General features: G+C 39.2%; 1 protein-coding gene across 1 annotated transcript in view; it reads right to left on the reverse strand.

Annotated features, from left to right (window-relative positions):
* The window catches only part of LOC137615275 (secretion-regulating guanine nucleotide exchange factor), a 660,562-nt gene that overhangs the window by 198,874 nt on the left and 437,089 nt on the right, over nt 1-24,599 (reverse strand). The window contains exon 4 of the mRNA XM_068345004.1: nt 23,064-23,243. Within this exon, the coding sequence (XP_068201105.1) occupies nt 23,064-23,243 (180 nt within the window). The remainder of the gene's footprint in view (nt 1-23,063; nt 23,244-24,599) is intronic.

Below are 24,599 nucleotides of genomic sequence, written 5' to 3' on the forward strand. Positions count from 1 at the left end.
TTCCCCACAATGAATGCAAAATGGATTTTCTAAGCATACTCCATGACTATATTTTCCCCAGTTGGCACAAACAGCTGGATTATTATTTAGTTTCTCTTTGCATTTTTGGCTTAAATGGCCATACATTGCAATGATAACATCGCAATGGTGAAGGGATATAAGGTTTCACCCTCAAAGATAGCCAACCAGCTTTAATAACATTTGGTAATCTACATTGATCAAATGTTATAATCAAAGTAGCAAGAGGAATACATTGTTCTAAAACTCTCTTTCTCATTCCGACTACTTTTACTACTCCTTGACTTTTCGGTTCATCTTCAATTTTTTTTCCCTCTATGTCCAGCAGTTCTGGAGCATATATCACACCTCTACTCTGGTTGAAAGTTGGGTACGAAACACATTTTACACTATGACCATCCAGTGTTGTAAGTGTTTTTAATCTTTCACCTTGTAATGGGGATAGTGTTTCTATCAAGAGACTTCATTTTCAAAGGGGTAGAATTTTTGGCTGCCCTCCACATATAGCAACTATTTCCCTGTTAACTTTAAAACATTTACACGTTCATGTCTTCCATTTTAGAATTCTAAAATAAAAAATTTCTCATAATTCAATACTTTATAGTGACCAAGTAATACTTCTACTTTTCTATATTTTTCTGTACTGTCATTATTTCTCACTCTCTCTCTCTTCTTCGCTATGGTTTTCTTATTATTCACATGACGTGAATAAGTTTCTAATGTAACAATATTAGAACCTGAGTTGAAGCTGTCTGTGCAGAGGTCCAGGTTTGTATTTTCCAGGTCGTCAACAGAGGGGTTGGGTTTTTTGGAAAGAGCAAGTCCTCCTATCCCATGTGGCCCAACACGAGAAGAGCTTCAGCGGGGACCAGTCCTCTATTAGAAGGGCTGCCTCTCTTTAGGTGGGCATACACTGGTCAGTTGGGGTAGTTAGCCCCTCCCACCAGCGACTCCAATGCCTGGCGTGACATATTACCTGCAAATATGGGTGACTTACAACCGGATCACTGAGGTCCGACTCTCAACAGACTTGGTCTGCACCCAATGGGGTCTGCCAGAGGGTGATGGCATCTAAATTGGTACAGGTTGAGATGGAATGCCACCAATCCCTCACTGTGCCAAATCCAAAAAAACAGCCAAAGCATAATCAAACTAGCTAAAGTCGTCAAAAAGTTCAAGCCCAAAATGAAGAGAACGGAGAATAAAAGAAATAACCAAAAGGAAAAGAGAAAGTCCTGACTGATTCAGTTGGATTAACAGTTGGGCACCGAGGTCCATGGGAAAGTAGTTCCAACTGTTCATTAGAGCCCAGCTGCTAATCCCAAAGCCCCCATCCTCATCAAGGCTTCAGCATCAGGGGGGATGTGATATTTGAAATTGTTATATTCACCTGCTTGAGAACATTAAAGCATTACATGTTGGAAAGAAAATTTGCAGTCTCCACTACCAGCACAATGAGAGTATAATTCCCAGATGGTCCACTCCATACCCTACATGCAAGATAGCACTGTAACAGATATAGAGGCACAGGTGTAAGCTGAACCCGCCTGTTAGGATTGAGACCAAGAAACTATGGAATCATCCTCCCCATATCTGTAATGATGGGCTTCTGGCCAAAAGCCGAGAGTCCTACCCCAAGCATTGGATCCCCTCGGATTCCGAAGACCCAACACTTGAGAATAGTTCCGCCAAAAATGTCCAAACCATCTTCGGGATGGCTGAGATCATCCAATAATCTCACATATAGCTTTAAGCACAAATACCTCCCAACCGTGACACCTCCTCCCATTTATCAAAGCAGGCAGCAATAACGGATGTAGAAACATCTACGCCAGTTGCAATAACGGATGTATAAACATCCATGCCATTAAAAAAAAAAAAGACATATATACATGTAAATATACACACACATACATATGGGAAATTTTACTCATAGAGTTGGGACAGCAACATGAAAGAAAGTTTATAAAATTAGGAGAAAGTTGAAGTAATATTAAGAGGAAGAAAAAGATGAGAAAGAGAGAAATTTAGATTAAAATTGGCGGAGCAATTTCCCCAAGTTCAAGAGCCCTCTTGCTTGTCACCAAGTTTCAGCATGGGAATGAAATGCCGTACTGAAGCTCAATGACTTCATCAAGGCATTCTCTCATTAAGAGGGTCTAGCAAGATGAACACCCTAGCAAGATGAACACCATCACTATCAGCATCGTGTTCACAGGGCTTGTGAAGGGCGGACCCGATGTCCTCGTTTAAAGCAAGCAAAACATCTCGGCCAGGATTGTGCTCCTCCATGTCCAGAAAATATGCCATGATCCGGTACTTGAGTTTGGTCGAGTGGACACGTCCAGGCAAGACTGTTCCTAGCTGTTTCAGCTGGTTGCTGTACAAACTTGTTAGATCTGCCAGCTTGAATACTGATGCCACATGAGTGTCTATGCGGGCACCAGTTCTCTGAGAGCTATGCCATGAATGATATCATCCTGGTCATCCAAAGTTCTTTTTGTCCCTTGCTTTGTTATAGAGGGAAACGAGACACTTCACATGGTACAGGGCATCTTGCACCATCACATCGTCAGCACTCAGTTTAACAATAAGTGACTTGTCTTCTAGTTTCAGAGCACATTTCCTGACCCGTCTCTCCAAATCGAAGGTAGAAGCTTTGCGCAGAGACTCGTTACCTGCTGGCTTGTCACAAAAGAAACACGTTTCGAGCAGTGTCTCTGAGTGGTCCACACTCTGACAGGTAAACTTTGGTGTCACGCCTTCGGTATCGCAACTGGTTGTTTTCCTCTTCTCTACTCGAGTCAATTGAGTTTTGTTGTATTGTAATCTGCACGAATCATGCTACTTAGCTCTGTGATGCTGTAAAGAGGACTCAATACCCTCACCATCACCCAAGTGGGACATGTCAAGAAGGTTGTCCGCAAGAGTCTGGTATCCAGATCCTCCTGTGCTTCACTTGGAGTCAGCTGGACAATGAAGAGGTTCAGTGGTGTCCATATGACACAACACATATAGGTTCCAGTCTGTCTGGTTAATTGATGCAACAGTCGTACTTAGTCCTCACTGCCGGGGGTCTAATAATTTGAAATTCTTGGCCATTGTCTCAAACTGACAGAAAGTCAAATAGGGGATTAGTCTATGGCTACACTACAAAGGAGTTATCACCTGAAAACAGAAAAGGAGTTAAAATATTGAAACCCAACTCAGAGGAGATGCATAATTATATACACAATAGAGATTTGGGTGACTGGCACTCTTTGTCCCCATTAGGTCACCATACATTATTTCTTTGCACTGTTCAGGACCATATTAAACCCAAATCAATAGGAACACACCATTGTAGTTTTAACATTTCTATTACACAATTATAAAAAATAATTCAGTGAGTACATTATATAGATTTCGCATATTTGTGCATTTAGTCACGACATTCCTAGCTACTGGTATGTAATTATTAATGCAGATATTCATGGGGGTCTAAGTTCCTTCCACCAAGTTTGATTTTTTTTTATCCATTTATGTTTCCAGGAACAATATTCAGGTGTTATTCAGAATTTCAGAGGCATGATTAAGTTTCAAAGCTCCTATTCCAGCCATGCATTACTGCGATGGTATTCTGTTATCTATGACACTCATAGGCCACCGCAGATGCATATTTTCATTCAAGTATGAAATATATAATAAAGCTTGTGCATACCAGTTGATAATAATGATATTATACTCAATACATTGTCTTTTGCACCAACCACATATGACTTTGCTGACCTTGTAGGCAGAGTTTAGTTATTCGTGGCAGCCATTTTGTAAAATGGCCACCATTTTGACCCTAGGGATAATCTGTAATGTCCCTATATCCAAAATGTTTCCTAAGGGTATGTTATACCTGTGTACCACATTTCATGCTTGTATCATCAAAGGCACAAAACTACCAGAATATTTCACAGATCTGCTGGACTATAACTGCGATTGCAATTGATTGATTGATTGATTGATTATTAGGTATTATCTGGCATTGTTACAGCAGAGGTCATTGATGCCAAAGAATATAGTTAACGATCATTATATACCTTATTTCAACTCATGATTAAATCTTATTAAATAAACCATTATCCATAAGAAATTTAAAAAGGCAATCCACATTGCATTCAGGTCCCAAAATTTTAGATAGTATGTAAATGCCACTGCTATCTTTACAATTATGAAAATGGTGTAATCTCTCGGTCAAGTAACTTGGACACTCGGTTAATATATGTTTCACAGTCAGTGGCACCAAGCAATCTTCACAGAATGGCTGATGTTCTCCACCCATCAAAAAGCTGTGCGTCCATCAGGTGTGACCAATTCTCATTCAGCACAGTACCGCTTCTCTTGACCTTTGCATGTCAAAATATGCCCCTGGACGAGATGATTTAACAATTTCACTCATTTTTTGATTTTCCAACTCCCAATAAAAGTTCCAAGTTCTTTTAAGTACGGACTGAATTACGGGGTACATATCTTTTACAGGTAGCAAAGTTATTTCTTATACAGCTATGAACTGCCTCCTTTGCCAGAGAGTCCGCTTCCTCATTTCCCTTTATATCGACATGAGCAGGAACCCAACAAAATTTAATATTCTTACCTCTATTTCCCAGTAGATATATCCAATCAAGAATTTCGATTATTATTGGGTGTAATGAATTAAAGTGGTTCATTGCCATCAATACACTCAAGGAGTCGCTAAAAATAACAATCTTTATGAGGTAGCCGGAAGATATCCTTGACTGCCTTTAAAATAGCATAGCATTCAGCTGTAAAAATGGATGCTTGGTTAGGTAATCTATTACTTTGCTTAAAATTTGGAAAACATATCCCAAATCCAACGCCAACGAAAGACTTGGATCCATCCGTAAAATCAAAAACAGAGTCCTTATGGCATTCTATGTGCTCCAAGAAAGTAACACTCATTGTCTCCTTGGATATTTCTCGTTTTGAATCTAATATACATTTACAGAAATCTACCGTGGGTACATTCCATGGAGGTACTTTAGAGTACTCTACAGGTAAAATTTTACCCTTGGGGATTTCAGTCCTCCAAGGTTCTTAAAGATCTATACCCTAACGGTTTAGGGTATCTAGGATGATTATCATAAAAACTAATACATTTTAAATTAATAACCATTTCATATGTAAGTGACTTTGGCAGCTTCTGAAGTCTAAACCAGTATCAAACCAGCGATGACTGGCGGTGATGCTCCAAAGGCATTTCACAAGCATCTACTAACAGACTAGATATGGGAGATGACTTAAAAGCTCCACTGGCTAGTCTTATTCCAGCATTGTGTACAGAGTCTAATAATGCCAATGTTGTTTTGTTGCTGAGGAATATATTTCACATCCAAATGCAACTTTAGAAGATATTAATGCTTTGTACAGCATTAGAAGGTGTTTTTGATCAGCACCCAAAGAAGTATGGGATAAAATTCTAATCAAATTGAGAGACTGAATACATTTAACTTTAATATTTTTAATATGAGGAACCCATGTTAACATGCTGTCAAATAATAACTCTAAAAACAAGGTCTCATCTTTGCAAGTCAGGGTCCAGATGAATACCTCTTATACGGCAGAAATGTATCGCCACAGTTTTCGAAGCTGAAAACTTGAATCCTCGTTTGGCAGCCCATTCTGCTACCCTATTAATAGTTAGCTGAATCTTTGTTTTGGCAACACCCATTCGTGATGCTGCAAATGAGATAGAGAGGTCATCGTCAAATAAGGTGTGCATGACATCATGAGGGATTACGTTACTAATACCATTTATGGATAAGGCAAATAATGTGAACGCCTTCTTCTTGATTAATTGATGAGAATGTATTTCCTACTCTAACTTTAAATTGACGGTTACTCAGGAACGATCTAATAAACATTGGCAGTTCCCCTCTCAAGCCAATTTCATGAATGTTTTGAAGAATACTATGTCTCAAAGTGGTATCGTATGCCTTCTCCAAGTCAAAGAAAATAGATATGTGATGCTTTTTGCTGGCAAAAGCTTCACAAATTGATGCCTCTAATCTTGCTAAGACATCAATGCAGGATAGCATTCATCGGAAGCCACACTGTGAGGGGTTTGATAAGTCCTGTCCTTTCTAAAACCCATACCAGTCGTGCGTTCACCATCGTTTCCCTGAATTTACATATACAAGATGTTAATGCAATTGGCCGATAGTTGGTCATAATTTTGCTATCTTTTCCAGATTTCAAAAAGGCTAAAATTATACAAATGCTCCAAATATTAGGGAATAGACCCTCTTTCCAAATACTATTGATGATATTAGGTAAAAAAAAATTAGTTTCTATGGGTAAATGTTTAATCATTGAATAGGTGATATTATCAATTCCAGGAGCCGAATCATTACACGTAGACAGGGCTGACAAAAGCTCTTTCATACTAAAAGGAAAATTATATGATTCTATTCTTATAGCTCCAAAGTCGAGATTGATTGATTGATTGATTTAAAGTTTTCAGGCATCCTGACATCTAGGTCATTGACGCCGATATAATTTAGTCTTTATAAAAAAAAAAATAAAAGAATATTCAATTAAAACTATAAAAGTTTAATGTCATTGTAAAAGATAAATAGTTTTCAGAAAACCTGCTTATGAAATAAATCCAAAAATGCCACTTGCATAGTAGGACATATCATGTCTAAGAATCTTGGCAAGGATGAACCTGCCACCCTTACCTCAAATAAATATCTATTCCTCAAGTTATTATAATTAGGACATTCGGTCAACAAATGCCTCACTGTTAGAGGTACCAAACAGTCGTCTCAATATGGTTGGTGTTGGCCCTTCAGCAAAAACTCGTGTGTCAACAGTGTGTGACCAATATGGAGAAGACGAAGAGACGTCTTCCATTTTCGGGGCATCATGTCATACCTCCAAAGAGATATGACATTTGTTACTTCTCTCATTTTATTTCCATCAACACTATCCAAGTGCTGTTGACATTTATTGCAAACCAATTTCTTGATGTTAGGTAGGAAGCCATTACAGGGAATGGGATACCTTCTTGGCAGCAACTCTTGATGTTCCATTCTTCGCCAATGAATCTGCCTTCTCATTCCCACACACACCTACATGTGCTGGAACCCAACAAAATCGAACCATTATACCTCTCCTTCCAATAATAAAAAGCCATTCTAAAATCTTTAAAACTAGAGGGTTAATAGAATTAAAAACTTCTAAAGCTTGAAGGACACTCCTTGCATCACTAAAAACGGTAAAATTACCCTCCTTTTCCAACGGTATTTTCTCAACAGTGGTAAGTATGCCATACAGTTCGGCAGTAAATATTGAAGCTGTCAAAGGAAGTGCACCTCTACAATTAAAACCATTACTATTTACTCCAAATCCAACACCAGCATCAGATTTGGAGCCATCAGTATATATAAAATTCGATCCCCTATGTTCTTCAACATGTTCCATACACAGAGACCTGGATTCTAAGTCTGTCATATTCTTCTTAACTCCAATGATATATTTACAAAAAGATATCTCTGGTAATTTCCATAGAGGCGTTGATGATACCTTAAATGGAAGCACTCTAATTCTAAATATATCAAGACTGTTGAAAAATTGTTTCAACCGAAACCCATAAGGGTGAGGAGATTTTGGGTGCAACTCAAAGTATGTTGAGTGTCTTACATGGCTTGCAGTCTGAAAGGCTAAAGAATTAGGGAGTCTTTGCAATCTAAACCAATACCGAATAATAGCAGAAATTTGGTAAAGATCTATAGGTAACTCTCCAGCATCAACATGAAGACTTGTGATAGGTGAGGTTCTAAATGCTCCTGTGGACAATCTAATACCACCATGATGTATTGAATCTAATATCTTTAACCGGCTAGGGGTGGCTGAGGAGTATATTTCACATCCATAACTGATTTTGGTAAAAATCAAGGCCTTGTATAATTTCCAAATAGTATTTCGGTCTGGCCCCCATGATGTACGAGACTACTTTTAAAATATTCAGAGCCGCGAGACATTTAGCTTTTAACACTTTCAAGTGAGAGAACCATGTAAGCCTACTATCAATGTATATATCCGGGTATGGATGTACTCCCCGGATACGACAATAATTGACAATAGTAGTTTTACTTGTCGAGAACTTGAATCCATTCATATCAGCCCACTGGATAATTTTGTCAATAGAGAGTTGTATTTTTCTCTCAACCATTGCCATTCTAGCTCCAGCAAGTGATATTGCAAGATCATCCACAAATAATGTTGAGAAAACATCCCGGGGAATGACTGAGGATATCTCATTAATTGCTAGTGCAAACAGGGTTACACTCAGCACACTCCCCTGAGGAACTCCTCCTTCCTGACACTTACTCTCTGATAGAGCTTCCGCCACTCTCACTTGAAAAACTCTATTTGAAAGAAATGCCTGAATAAATAGTGGCAGCTCTCCTCTCAATCCCAATTCATGAATTGTTTTAAGTATACCATTTCTCCAAGTGGTATCATATGCCTTTTCAAGGTGAAAAAAGACTGTCACATGGTGCTGTTTGGAAGCAAATGCTTCACAAATAGACGACTCAAGTCTTATCAACACATCAGTCGTTGAGTGCATTTTTCTGAATCCACATTGAATCGGTGGTAAAATACCCTTCTTTTCAAGGTACCACATCAGTCTTGTATTGATCACCTACTCCATAATTTTACATAAACAAGATCTCAATGCAATAGGCGGTAGTTTGCTGCTAAAAACTTGTCCTTACCAGGTTTTAAAAAGGCTAAAATAATGGCTAGTTCCCAAACACTTGGGTAACTATGATCATGGCATATTCTATACATAATGCTTAAAATAAATAACTTTGTATCAAAATGTACATGTTTAACCATTGCTTATGGAATTCCCTCGGGTCCAGGGGCTGTATCGTTACGTGTAGCGTGTGCGGAATCAAGTTCTCTTTCAGAAAAAGGAGAATTATACGATTCTTCCTTTACCGTTGCAAAATTTAAAATTTTCTTTTCTTCAATGCTCCTCTACTGGTGACCAGGAGCTGTTACACTCTTGTGTGATACATTTGAAAAGTGGTCAGCCAGGGCATTGCTAACTTCATTTGCTTCAGTCACATACTGACCATTCACTTTCAACACTGGTGGTGGGTTTGGGGTAAATTTGCCAGCAATCTTTATTATTTTCCTCCATACAAAAGATATTAGTGTTCTACAATTAATGGAGGAAACAAAAGCCACCCAAGATTGGCGTCAAGCTTCTTTCATGGCACGACAGAACTGTGCTCTACACTTTTTGTACGTTATCAAATTTACATCCGTACGACGTCTACGCAATCTAGTCAGAGATTTTTTAGTGGCTCTGTGCAAGGCTGTTAATTCTGAAGACCACCACGGGACTGGTCGTCTTTTGAATAGTCCTATGGTTTTGGGAATCAAATTGATTCCTGCTGTATGGAGAGTTCCATTCAGTAGGTCTATGGCATCATCAACACTCTCAAACTGCTCTGCACTACCCTTTATTTCACTTAGCTCATGAAATTTAACCCAATCTGCCTTGTCTAGATTCCATCGTGGTGTTTATAAGCATTGGTGCATGATCACTAGCATGCCAATCATCTAATGTCCTCCAATCGAAATCAAGAAGGCAGTTAGAGCTTGCAATTGAAAGGTCAATGCATGACAAGGTACTTGTCTGAACATGGAAGTGTGTGGGCTCTACTATACTAAGGAGTCCTACAACCTTGTTTTCCAGAATTGATGAGATAATATTGCCCCTGGTGTTTGCTAAAACATCACCGCACAAAGGATATCTACCATTCAAATCTCCAAGAAAAAGAAAAGGTTGAGGGAGCTGTTGAATCACCTCTACTACATCATCATACGATACGTTATCATTTGGAGGCAAATACAGCGAACAGATTGTATATTTTCTCCAAATATCAATCTGTACAACCACTGCCTGCAGAGGTGTACGGACAGATAAAGGTAATTGGGGAACATCTCGACGAACTTATGTAAGACTTCCGCCATGGTTCCCTACTCCGTGATCATAAGGTGTCCTATAACTAATATATTCGCGAGGACAAGGGGTATTAGCATCAAGCTTGCTCTCCTGTAGACATACAATTATGGGGGAATGCTTGTGAATTAAGAGCTTAAGTTCTTCATATTTGGCCCTCAAACCCTGACAATTCCATCGCAAAATGGATGAAAAAACTATGTATTATTTTCTGGAAGACATCTTTGATGAGGTCTTTCCATTGACAGTTTTTGATTTGACGATATTTTATGTAGGCTTCTTAAGTTTGGGTCTTGATAAGTTAGGTTTTATATTAGCCTTTTTACTGTTGTTCTTACCTAAATCTTGTGGGGGATGGTGGACCTCAACTTGAATTTTTGATTGATTCAAGAAGTTTTCCTGTTGATCTGAAATATCAACAGGCAAAACATCATATCTATTTGATGTCATAACTTTGGTGTTTTTAATGCATGGGGGTGAGAGAGATTGAGGTCTCTCTTTTCCTATTGACAGGGGGTGATTTATTAGGTTTTGATGTTTTCCCCACTACAGGTGCACCTGATAATGTGGAACCTCCATCAAATCAGGCAAAGATATAGCCTGAGAGAGGTTAGTATTATCCTCTGTAGTGGGGGACAAAGGTTTGTGAGCAAAGTCTTATGTGATATTCTTGCCTTATCCTCTAGAATTCTATCAGAAGATGGCAAATTCCTTTTCTGGGGAATAGAGGCAGTATTAGGTAGGTTGGATGTCTCCTGCCTCATTTTTTCTCCTGATTTCAATACTTTTGCATAACTTGCTGATTTACTCAATAGTCTCTTGTCATGCCCCACACTTATGTGTTCGATACTGGATTTATTGAGAGCAGCCTCTTCCAACTTATATTGCTGGCAGTTCCTATCAGTAGATTTGTGATTCAAATTTCAGTTTATACAATTGGCCTCTAGTGTACATTCTCTATGGTAAACATTGGAGCAAGTACTACACATTTTATCATTCTTGCAAACTTTAGATGGATGCCCATATCTAAAGCAATTAAAACATTGCAGCGGCTTCTGCTTAAAAGTTCGAACTTTAATTAATTAATTTTCTATGTAAATGTGGAAAGGCACATCAGCATCCTGAAAAGTCAGGACTTTATGCACTTTCCACACAGTTAAAGGACACATGGCCAATATCTCCTCTTCTGTAAACTCATATAAGTCTCTATTAAAAACTACTCCCCTTCCATAACTGAAGTTTAGATGGGGTTTCACATTCAGCTTTATGTCATCGTTCTCTGTATTTAAATTGCAAAGTATAACAGATTGAGTTTCTGATTTGGCACTTATTAGGAAACTGTTCTTTCGAAACCGAGACATATCTCCTGGTGCGATGGTACCTATTTCTAATGAAGAAATTTCCATGTCTTGAAATAATTTCCAGTACTCCCTTTTGATTGAGCAACAAGCCACTTTGGTGGTTTTGGCTTTCTCAGGGAGGGTACAACTACCTCTATACCTTCATCAATTCAATCTGCAGGTTTATATACATCTAGATTCTTAGGTACCCGATCGCAAAGAGCACCCTTGAAATTCAAATTATTGATTTTAATATTCATGATATCATTGATTGCATTGAATGCTTCATCATGGCCATCAAATGATATCCATGAATCCCATTTGTCACCTTTAAGCCTCATTCTAATTTCCCTGATGTGACCATAACATTGAAATAATTTATACAGCACATCATAATTGGTTTCAATGGGAATCTGAGTGACACGAAGGATTTGAAAATTCTCCATGTCACCCAAATTACTTTGTTTTTGAACATTAGTAGAATGGTCCTTTAGAGTTTCCTAGTCGTAAACAAAGGGTTTAGTTTTTGAAGTAGAAGCAAGCCGGGTTATCCACCTCTCATCGGAGGATGTCAGTCCTCCTATCCCATGTGGCCCAACACGAGAAGAAGCTTCAGCGGGGACCAGTCCTATATTAGAGAGGGGCTGCCTCTCTTAAGGTGGGCGTACACTGGTCAGTTGGGGTAGTTAGCCCCTCCCACCAACGACTCCAATGCCTGGCGTTACCCATTACCAGCAAATATGGACGACTTAAAACCGGATCACTGGAGCCCGACTCTTAACAGACTTGGTCTGCACCCAATGCGGTCTGCCAGAGGGTGATGGCGTCTAAATTGGCACAGGTTGAGATGGAATGCCATCCATCCAACACTCTGCCAAATCCAAAGAAGCAGCCAAAGTATACTCAAACAAGCCAAAGTCGTCAACAATATCGTGCCCAAAAGGAAGAGATGGGAGAAAAAAAAATAAACAAAAGAAAAAGAGAAAGTGCTGACTGATTTAGTTGGATCAACAGCTGGGCACCGAGGTCCAGTGAGTAGTAGTTCCCATTGTTCATTAGAGCCCAGCTGCTAATTCCTAAGCCCCCATCCTCATCAAGGCTTCAGCATCTGGGGGGCCAAAGTCGAGAGGGCGATTCTCTTCTTGTATACGTTGTTGGTGATACATAGATGTAGGATTTTTTTGAGGAGATTTTTGAAAAATGATCTGCAAATGCTTCACTTACATTCTCTGGATTTTGTAACATTTGACAGTTACATTCAATTACAGGTTATGGCAAAGGTATATGTTTCCCACCAATCTTTCTTATTTTTTTCCAGACCTTCATTAAGTTAGTTTTCCAATTAATTTTGGATATAAACTTTATCCAAGACTGGCACTTAGCCTGTTTAATTTGGTATCTAAACTTGGCTCTTGCTTTCTTATAACAAATTTGTAATAATTACAAGGATGACGCCGATATCGAGTAAATGAAGCTCTCATAGCTTATGAGTTATTCGACATTGAATATTTCACTAAGGGACCGGTTTTCGTGTAAAATACCTGTACTTTGAGGAATTGACTTATTACTAACATCTATAATGATTTTATTAAAAAACTCAAGGGCTTCCTCCACAGTGGGAAAATTATCAGCATCAATTTCTAACAATGTAATCACAGTAAACAATGCCCTATTAGCTTTATCAATTACCCATCTTGGAGATCTTGGTGCAGCTATTTCATCAACTAATTTAATTACGATTGAAAAATGGTCACAAAACAGCAAGCTCTTTCTCTTCAATTAAAGAAAAAATTTGATTGCCTCGGGAGTGGGAAATAATATCCCCCCACATAGGATGTCTCCCGTTAAAGTCTCCCCGGAGTAAAAATGCCTTAGCTGATCTATCAAGTTATCAAGTTCTTGCTTCAGGTTTTGGTCACCTCGATTGGGTGGCAGATACTATATGGAACATATTGTGTATGCTCATTTTAAATGCATTTGTACGGCTACTGCTTGAAAATTTGTTTGTAAACTAATCTTGTTATGGATGACATCTCGTCGCACCAGTAATGCACACCCACCATGTCTACCTTCATGTTCCTAGATTTCATTATGATAAAATATATATTCTCTGGGACATACTTTATTTTGGCCTAGCATTGTTTCTTGCAAGGATAATAGGATTGGGAAATTTTCCTTAATTAGTATTTTCAACGATTCATATTTAGCTCTAAGGCCTTGGAAATTCCATTGAAGTATCGTGAGTTTGCTATCCATGAGTGCAAATTATGATTCATTTTTATTTAAATGTTTTATCTTGGGGGCATTTCTTATGGGGAAAGTTTTTAATGCTTATTTTTTATCAATATTTCCTGGTGGTCTCCCTTCTGGAGTTCTCTCTCTCTCTTCTTATTTTCTTTAGGATGGTTGAGTTTTAGGTAATGGACTGTCTTCTGCCATGTCGGTATTGTCTAATGACATGTTTATGTCAATATTTACAACAGTTTTAGCTGGACTTAAAATGTTTTCAAATGATGCAGGTTGCTTTAGATTATCTTTATTCTGTTCCTCAAGCAGATGTTCTGAGCTTTCTTTGGACCCAGAAGCTTCCTGAGTATCTTTACGTTCTTCCAATACCTGTTTTGATTTCTCTACACTTTCCTGACTCAGATTTATAATAGAACTTTCATCTTGTATAACCACCCTTAAATCTTTTGTAGTTAAAACTCACCTTACAAGTTCCCTCTGTGGTAGTAATGGACGACCTTCGAGTTGCAACTCACCAACCAATGAGGACAATAGCAGGAAAGGACCCACACCACAAATTCACAGCCTCAGAGCCTCGGGGCAATCACCCTACCTGGCCAACAGCTACCTGACAACTCCTCAAGGTGTGAACGATCTGTCTCCCTCGTCACTACGGCATTGTTTTTCTGACAACTCCTACAGGTGTAAACAATCCAACTACCTCATAACTGTGGCAGTGTTTTCCAAGGTATATTACAAACAAAAATCGTTAATTACATTAATCACACAACACACCCACCTGATCTTAAGATCAACACGCATCATACATGCATACACACACACCGCACAAGACTTAATCAGAAACAATCAGCCATCCATACAGGTGGTTTTCTATTCCTCTGTGGATGCTGATTTTCTCCCGTTTCTCTTTGAACACTTACTTGTGGTTCCACTGATTCTTTAGAGACTGAATCATCACTTGACATTTCGCTTGAGCCATTAGATAGGGAAGCTGTAACTATAACTGGTCGCACATCCAAATGTTGTTTGAAGAGTTCATGAGTGACAATCCCTTTACGCCATTGAGTAGTACAATGGGCGTTTGGGGGCTTCCCCCACACTTCCTCTCCCATCTTAATTAAAAGGGGCTTGTCTTGGCTGGTATCTGTTCCATTGGGGACTTCTGAAGGATACCTCCACTCATATCTGTATACCGAAAGTTGTGGAACAGACGATTCAACTTGTCCAGATCTTGGTGTGCTGTTGTACCAAAATACTGCTTCTATAGGACTAATTCCTCCTCTCTCTGCAATAGCCTTGATGGTTCTATGATGTCTTTCAACGATTACATTTCCTCCTGGTCAATAAGCAGCCCGAAACACCCTAACAGAGATGGTATTCAACTCAGCAGATATTTCTTGAGCATCTTCACCTTTAGCTGCCTCCATATTGCAAAACGACCTGGACCACAATCCACCACTGATAAATAGGGCACCTGTCTGTAATGAGTAACATCAATAGCCAGGCGCTGCCAGTTTCTTTCAACACTTAATTCGCTTCCTTTGTGCATCACAGGCGCAGGATCAATGGACTGACAACGCTCACAAATCTGAACTACCTTCTTCACACATTTTCTGGAAACTTGAGGATCCAACTTTTTAGCTAAATATAGTGTTCTGTCAATTCCCATATGGTGTTTATTATGCAACTCTGTTATATCAACTACAGCACCTGCACAGAGATGTGCATGTTCAACTTCACTGCTCACAAACCAATTCTTCTTGACTCTTGTCAAAATATTAGCTTTATTCTTCTCTGAAGGCACCATCTGAACAACGATATTCAAACCAAACTCAGTAATCAATTCCTTCAATATACCCAAGCGTCTTTTAATTATCATCTCAGCAGCTCCTTTTGTGTGGACACACTTCTCAGCACTGACTATAAATTTCAACTATGCCCCCACAGTTGCAGTCAGTCCTCACCTCTATCGACTCTAAACCCCATCTAATGGCTAAATTTACTCCTTTCAAAACAGCTTCTAGTTCGGCAACATTGATGTGGTTGAAATCGTCCTTTTTTCTAAGCCAAACAGCATCCTCAGCAATCTTGCCATTTATCTCCAAAACTACACCCATAGCAATTTTGCTGGCATCACACCACACAACACCATGCTTTACACTCGGGACACACCAGTTTCCTCTCACAGGATCATCTAACTTTACTCTCCCAATTACTTCTTTAATCATCATCATGGACTGTTCACCAACAGGATCCTCCCAACGTGCTCCTGAGGCTCTTCTCTTAATGTAGCTACATGCAATTCTTAACCATCCAGCTATGGGATAATGACCCACTAATGTACCACAAACTGAAAACAATTCCCTCCTTGTAAGCATATCTGCAACTTCAGGCACCTTATTACCTCTCTCGAACATCAACTCTCCTCCAACTCTTTACAGTTGCAATCCTAAAGCAGCACCTCCATTGAGCGACTCAGGGGACTTTGTTATCAACACAAAGGTATTCAAATGTCCAATCACCTCATCAGCAGAAGCTATCGATTCATTCACAAGAATGTCATCTATATATGAACTGGTTGCTCTCTATTTTTTAAGCCTTACTTAATACAGTCTTTAGTATCCTAGACATAATCCGTGGTGCAGAGTTCAACCCGAATCCCAATCTTGTAAGGCAAAAAGTGTCTGTCCCTTATAGTTCACTAGTTGATATGGCCACAATTTTTCGTCAACACTCAACTGTAAGAAGGCCCACTTCAAATCCACAACAGACAAATTCTCACCTGTCTGTCGCCATTTTCGTAGTGTCTCACTGCATACATCAATCACATCATCACCAGTGTGACACTTGACATTTACATTAAAGTTCCCAAAAATCAAGCACTGGTCTCACCTTGTTCTTTGTTGGCTGTTCCACTGCCATTAGAGGAATGATACCAACGTCAACCTTTTCTTTCCATGGAACTAAAATACCTTCGGCAATCCACCTGTCCACTTCCTTCTCAAATTCTTCCTTCTTCCAACCATCAAGCTTTTTATCATAACAGCTTACTTTATTCTTCGTCACAGCTTCTTTATTCTCCCAAAATCCCCTGACTGTCCATTTCTGTCCATCAAACCTAGCCTGAAACTCTGGATCTTCAATTACAACTGTTGAACTATTGTTATCCCTCTCACCACCAAGTCTATGCTTAATTTCTTGACCAACTGAAGCAACACCAAAAGCACCAAAACATACCTTTCCTTGGGTCACTCTGACACCTCCCAATTGGTCAATAACATCAACTCCTAACACCACATCAACGCCATTAACCAGTTGATTCGACACTACAGCCCTCACTGTCACACATTTACCGTTCACATCCAGCTCCACACAATCTGCAACTTTACACTTAATATGACTCCCATCAAAAGCACTGATGTACACTTCTCCTTTACAGCGAGGCACAAATTTAGAATGTACCACAGATGTAGAGCAGCCTGTAACTACAAGAAACTTTGCAGTCTCATTATCAATCCAAATATCAATTATAGGCAATGTATCAAGGTGCACCATTTTATCATCAAAAGAGCGGCTACAGGCGCAGTAGTCAGCCCTTACTCGTTTTCCGCAACCTGTTCTTGACAACGACTGGCCATATGACCAATTCTATTACACCTAAAACACCTCACCTGTGACTCTTTACAGTCTTTTATCATATGAGGGCCACCACATCAGAAACACTGACCCCTAAACTGGAAAGGCCTAGCCCTATTTTCATGTTTTGCACCACCTCCTTCTCCACCCTCTCTGACAGTTACAGCTACCAGACCACCTTGCTGTTTAGATGACAAAATCCTAGCATGGCTAATCAATTCACTCATTGCCATTGTCATCATCACATTTGGCAATTGCTGTAAAGCAACACTAATACAGTGATACCTCGGTAGTCGAACGACTCTATACTCGAACAATTCGGAGTTCGACCAAAATTTTCGAGAAATTTTTGCTGCGGTGCTCGACCAAAAATTCGGTACTCGACCAGCCGAACACGTGACGACCGCATGGGCTTTGTGATGATCGCGCCATCTCGGCCACTCTCGCTTGTTCGGGAAGCATCAGTTCTCTCGAGAGCGTCACTCAGACAACGCGCGATCAGCATTCGTTGTGATTTAGTGATTTTCAGTGCTTTTAATTGCTTTTTTAGCTTTCATAATGAGTCCCAAGAAAGTAATGAGTGTTAAGGGGAAGGAGAAGAGGAAAACAGTGCGAACAACGATCGAGTTGAAGAAGGAAATTATAGCGAAATATGAGAATGGTGTACGAGTGTCCGATTTAGCGGTAGAATACGGAATGGCGAAGTCGACCATTTCTACGTTTTTAAAGCATAAAGAAATGATTAAGAAGGCGAATGTTGCAACGGGAGTTACGGCGGTAACTAAGCAAAGGCCACAAGTGATTGAGGAGATGGAAAAGTTGCTTTTAATATTTATTAAAGAAAAACAGTTGGCCGGGGAAAGTGTTAGTGAAGCGTTCATTTGTGAAAAAGCGTTGCATATCTATGAAGAATTAGTGAAGAAAAGTCCGAGTACCAGTGAAAGTGATTCATTTACATTTAAAGCGAGCAGGGGTTGGTTTGAAAAGTTTCGTAATAGAACAGGTATTCATCGTGTTACTAGGCATGGGGAGGCAGCTAGTTCGGATCAAATTGCAGCCGATAAATACGTGGGGGAATTCGATCGGTACATAAATGAACAAAAGGTATGTTCACTACAGTACAGAAAATGGTTTAAAATTGTTTTATTTTAGTACAGTAAATGGTTTAAAATTGTTTTATAGGATTTTCTGACCAATTTCATACACATTTAGATAATTATTGTTGTTTAGGTACACGTTTTATTAATATTTTGGGCCTGTTCGAGTGCTTGGGAACGGAATAGAATATATACCATTATTTCTTATGGGGAAAAAAAATTCGGTACTCGAACAAATCGGAGGTCGAACACGGATCTCGAACGGATTATGGTCGAGTACCGAGGTATCACTGTATCTGGAAAACCATTAACAAACGATAGTTTCACAACATTTTCTAAACCAACCTTATCAAACTTAGCTTAACTCGCCAGCCTCCTAATCTCATTAGCATACACATCAACTGGTTCTCCCGTCCACTTCAATTGAACAAGTTTTCCAAAAGCAGAAAATGGATCATCAGAAAACGTTACTTTCAATTTTTCTTGAATTTTTGCTGCACATTCTTGGTCTTCATCACCCATCTCCAAATAAAGTGCTAGAGCATCACCCTCCAGATACAAAGGAATAAAACTGGCTAAGTCTACTATTTTCTGTAGCTTAGCCACTAAGGTCACCTTCTCCAACCATGACACAACGTCTCCTCCACCGTGAATGGCTTAATCATGTCCATTGTAATCTTAGATGCCATACTTTCTTGGAATAGGCCTAGATAGCTTATAGTTAAAACTCACCTTACAAGTTCCCTCTGTGGACGACCTTCAAGTTGCAACTCACCAACCAATGAGGACAATAGCAGGAAAGGACCCACACCACGAATTCACAGCCTCAGAGCCCCGGGGAAATCACCCTACCTGGACAACAGCTACCTGACAACTCCTCAAGGTGTGAACGATGTCTCCCTCGTCACTACGGCATTGTTTTTCTGACAACTCCTACAGGTGTAAACAATCTAACTACCTCATAACTGTGGCAGTGTTTTCTAAGGTATATTACAAACAAAAATCGTTAATTACATTAATCACACATCTTTCTTTATTTTGGAACCTGGGATAATATTGTCATTGTGCTAAGGCAAACTTTTCTTCAAAACCAATGAAAAAGGTTGCCCTGGTTTTATCAGTTTTTCAAGAACTCTTTTACGAGCCTCTTTAAAAGTAACCCTCTCCATGGTTTGAATGGCCTGAATTTCTTTCTCAAAAATAAACTTCACACAACTTTTTGATGTTGCTCGATGTGCTTCCCCACAATGAATACAGCAGGGACTTTCTATACAAACTCCGTGACTATTTTTGCCACAGTTTGCACAGACACCGGGCTTATTATTTAATTTTTCTTTACATTTTTGGCTTAGGTGGCCATACATTTAGCAATGGTAGTATCGCAATGGTGAAGGGATGTACGGTTTCACCTTCAAAGATAACCAGCCAGCTTTAATAGTGTTGGATAGTCTACAATGGTCAAAAGTTAAAACCAAAGTAGTGAGAGGGACACGTTGTTCTCCACCTCTCTTTCTCATTCTTACAACTTTTACTACTCCTTGATCTCTAAGTTCATTCTCAATTTCTTTTTCTTCTAGCTCTAACAATTCTGGCGCATATATCACACCCCTACTCTGGTTAAAAAAAGGGGTGTGAAAAGCATTTGACATTATGACCATCAAATATTGAAAGAACTTTTAATCTTTCACTTTGTATTGGGGACAGTGTCTCTATCAGGAGACTTCCATTTCCCTGAGGAAGAATTTTTGGCTGCCCTCCACATCTATTTACTATTTCCCTGTTGTCTTTAAAAACATTTACATGCTCATGTCCTCCACTTTCAAATTCCAGTATCAAAAATTTCTCATAATTTACTACCTCATAGTGACCAGGTAATATTTTGGCTTTTCTGTATTTTTCTGTCCTGTCATCACTTCTTACTTTCTCTCTCTTCTTCTCTAATATATTCTTATGATAATTTTTTACATGACACGAGTAAGGTGCTGTTACGATCCTCATGGGGATCGAACCGGGTTCTTTTGAATTGATTAATTAAATTAGGATTACTCAACCACTACCCACATTGAGAAAAGGGAATATAGAAAGAAAACTCGCAAAAGAAAACATAATTTTATTTATAACTAGTCAAAGGTCAATATTTCTCTATTGAGTACTTAGGAAGCACTGAACTAAACAAAGAAAATCATCTGATTAAACTACACTCCAGCAAATAGGGGAACAGTCAAGAAGGTAGACAAATAATACTTAAAAGATTGTACTCTTCACAGCAGCGATGGTTGACAGGAACGTAGATATTTCAGGTCTGGGCGTTTCGTGGTTGGTAATAACAGCAGGGGTCAACTCGTTCTGACATCTCAGACAAGTTGTCGTAAGGCTGGTCACGTCTACATTCTGGTCCTTACGTTCCCTCTCTTTTTCTGTGCTTCTTCTCTCTCGTTCTCTCTCTCGTCATCTCGTTCTATTTTTCGTACTCTCGTTCTATCTTTCGTACTCTTCTTCTCTCGTTCCCGTTGAAGTTTATATACCCCTGTATGGGAGGGGCTAACTATCGACAATTCCATGTAAGGAAATTTTCTCCTTTCTTCATTCTCATTGGTTTTCCTTAAAACCACGCCTCTTTGATGACATCTTCACGAACGCTCTGCTGGTGTAATCATGATCCATATGGCGCTATAATTGAAGCGAGACATGTGTTTACCTTCCGTTAATGTATATTCTTCGGCGACAACACTGCTCGCATTGTTCTATGGGTCCTTTCATAACGTTGGCGCCCTCGGATTGCTACAAACAGATGATCGTTATGCCCAAGGTCTGCTGATCTAGGCACATCTAATAAATACCTTGATCTCCATCAACGACGGTGACAGTTTCCAGTAAAAACTATCGGGACCTCCTCTCTCTGCCTCTTAAGAGTAGAAAATTCACATGTTTTAGCATTCTTTTTTATATTATTCTATCTACCCATGACAGGTGCTTATGTTACAATATTAGAACTTGAGTTAGGGTTGTCAATACGAAGGTCCAAGTTTGTCCTTTCCATGTCGTCATCAGAGGTGTTGGGTTTTTGGAAAAGAGCAAGCCGGGTTAGCCACCTCTTATCGGAGGATGTCAGTCCACCTATCCCATGTGGCCCAACACGAGAAGAGGTTTCAGCGGGGACCAGTCCTCTATTATTTTGGTAGGTAGTAGGTTGGCCAGGGCACCAGCCGCCCGTTGAGATACTACTGCGAGAGAGTGATGGGGTCCTTTGACTGGCCAGACAGTACTACATTGGATCCTTTTCTCTGGTTACGGTTATTTCCCTTTGCCTACACAGACAGCGAATAGTCTGGCATATTCTTTACAGATTCTCTTCTGTCCTCTTACACTTGACAACACTGAGATTACCAAACAATTCTTCTTCACCCAAGGGGTTAACTACTGCACTGTAATTGTTCAGTGGCTACTTTTCTCTTGGTAAGGGTAGAAGAGACTCTTTAGCTATGGTAAGCAGCTCTTCTAGGAGGTCACTCCAAAATCAAACCATTATTCTCTAGTCTTGGGTAGTGCCATAACCTCTGTACCATGGTCTTCCACTGTCTTGGGTTAGAGTTCTCTTGCTTGAGGGTACACTCAGGCACACTGTTCTATCTAGTTTCTCTTCCTCTTGTTTTGTTATAGTTTATAAAGGAAATATTTATTTAAATGTTGTTATTATTCTTAAAATATTTCCTTTTTCCTTGTTTCCTTTTCTCACTGGGCTAATTTCCCTATTGGGGCCACTGGGCTTATAGCATACTGCTTTTCCAAAAAGGGTTGTAGCTTAGCATTTAATAATAATAGAGAGGGGTTTTCTCTTAAGGTGGACGTACACTGGTCAGTGGGGGTGGTTAGACCCTCCCACCGGTGACTCAAATGCCTGGCGTCACCCATTACCCGCAAGTATGGGTGACTTAAAACCGGATCACTGGAGCCCGACTCTTAACAGACTTGGTCTGCACCCAATGCGGTCTGCCAGAAGGCGATGGCGTCTAAATTGGCACAGGTTGAGATGGAATGCCGTCCATCCCACACTGTGCCAAATCCAAAGAAGCAGCCAAAGTATACTCAAACAAGCCAAAGTCGTCAACAATATCGTGCCTAAAAGGAAGAGATGGGAGAAAAAAAAAAGAAATAACCAAAAGGAAAAGAGAAAGTGCTGACTGATTTAGTTGGATAAACAGTTGAGCACCAAGGTCCAGTGGGAAGTAGTTCCCACTTTTCATTAGAGCCAAGCTGCTAATCCTTAAGCCCCTCATCCTCATCAAGGCTTCAGCATCTGGGGGGCTGTGATTAGAAAATCTTTTATGAGAGAGAGAGAGAGAGAGAGAGAGAGAGAGAGAGAGAGAGAGAGAGAGAGAGAGAGAGAGAGAGAGAGAGAGAGCGATATATATATATATATGTATGTGTATATATATATATATATATATATATATATATATATATATATATATGTGCATGTATATATATATATATATATATATATATATATATATATATATATATATATATATATATATATACATAGAGAGAGAGAGAGAGAGAGAGAGAGAGAGAGAGAGAGAGAGAGAGAGAGAGAGAGAGAGAGAGAGAGATAGAGAGAGACTTTAAGCAGGTTTGTATAATTAAAAACAATAACAACATTCATGAAAAAAATCTCATAGAATGACTCACCTCATCCTTTGGAAGCCCTAACTGGCCATGACTATTTGATCCCCATACCCAGACTTGCCCAGATCTACTAAGGGCAACAGAATGGGACCATCCACAAGCAACACCAATCATGTGATGCCCCTCCAGACCTCTTATGAGCTGAAATCCAGGTACTGATCGAATTTGAGTTCCATCTCCAACCTGTAAGAAAAATATTGCCATTAAAATGATGATGAAACACGCCAAAATATCTCTACATATTGCTGATGATAAACCTGCAACAATACTTTTTAGCCTTTTATAGTATGTGGGTGTAAACATGAAGAACTTACTGAACTCTATGGCAGTATAGATTCATCTTCAAAAACCTATTGGGTACATTCCAAAGGAATAGATGACCTGAAAAAAATCTTGACTTCAGGGATTATATACTTTCCACAAATTTCATATAAATATTCAAAGCACAAAAGATCAACCCAAGAATACAATATTTTTACATTTATTTTAAAGTAAATCCACACATAATGAAAAGTAATTCAGTTCTTATGTGTGAAATTATCTTACCATAAACTGTATAGTACAGTATATGAAAAGAAAACTAATTCAAGTGATTTTTTTTCTTCATTATTTTGATGGCTTTAGGTCACTTTGCATATATACAAAGGATGGGATTTTTGACAGGTTTGAAAAAACCCCTATCATCTCCATACCATTAACCCTACCATCCTGGATTGATTGATTGATTGATTTAAAGTTTTCAGGCATCCTGACATCTAAGGTCATTGACGCCGATATCATTTAGTTTATATATATAAAAAAATTGAAGAATATTCAATTAAAACCATAAAAGTTGAATATCATTATAAAAGTTAGATAGTTTTCAGAAGACCTGCTTCTGAAATAAATCTTAAAATGCCACTTGCATAGTAGGACACATCATGTCCAACAATCTTGGCAAGGATGAACCTGCCACCCTTACCTCGAGCCTTAAACAAATATCTATTCCTTAAGTTATTATAATTGGGGCATTAGGTCAACAAAAGCCTCACTGTTAGAGGTACTAAACAGTCGTCACAATACGGTTGGTGTTGGCCCTTCAGCAGAAACTCGTGTGTCAACCACGTGTGACCAATACGGCGACGACAAAGAGAAGTCTCCCATTTTTGGGGCATCATGTTATACCTCCAAGGAGATATGACATTTGTTACTTCTCTCATTTTATTGCCATCCAGAATATCCCAGTGCTGTTGCCATTTATTACAAAGCAATTTCTTGATGACTAGGTAGGAAATCATTACACGGAATAGGATACCTTCTTGGCAGCAACTCGGATGCAGTATTCTTTACCAGTGAATCTGCCTTCTTATTCCCAACCACACCTACATGCGCTGGAACCCAACAAAATCTAACCATTAAACCTCTCCGTCCAATAACAAAGAGCCATTCTAAAATCTTTAAAACTAGAGGGTTATTAGAATTAAAAACTACTAAAGGTTGAAGGTCACTCCTTGCATCACTAAAAATTAGCGGTTAATATGCCATACAGTTCGGCAGTAA

This window comes from Palaemon carinicauda, chromosome 21 (assembly GCF_036898095.1).
Source record: "Palaemon carinicauda isolate YSFRI2023 chromosome 21, ASM3689809v2, whole genome shotgun sequence".
NCBI lineage: Eukaryota > Metazoa > Arthropoda > Malacostraca > Decapoda > Palaemonidae > Palaemon > Palaemon carinicauda.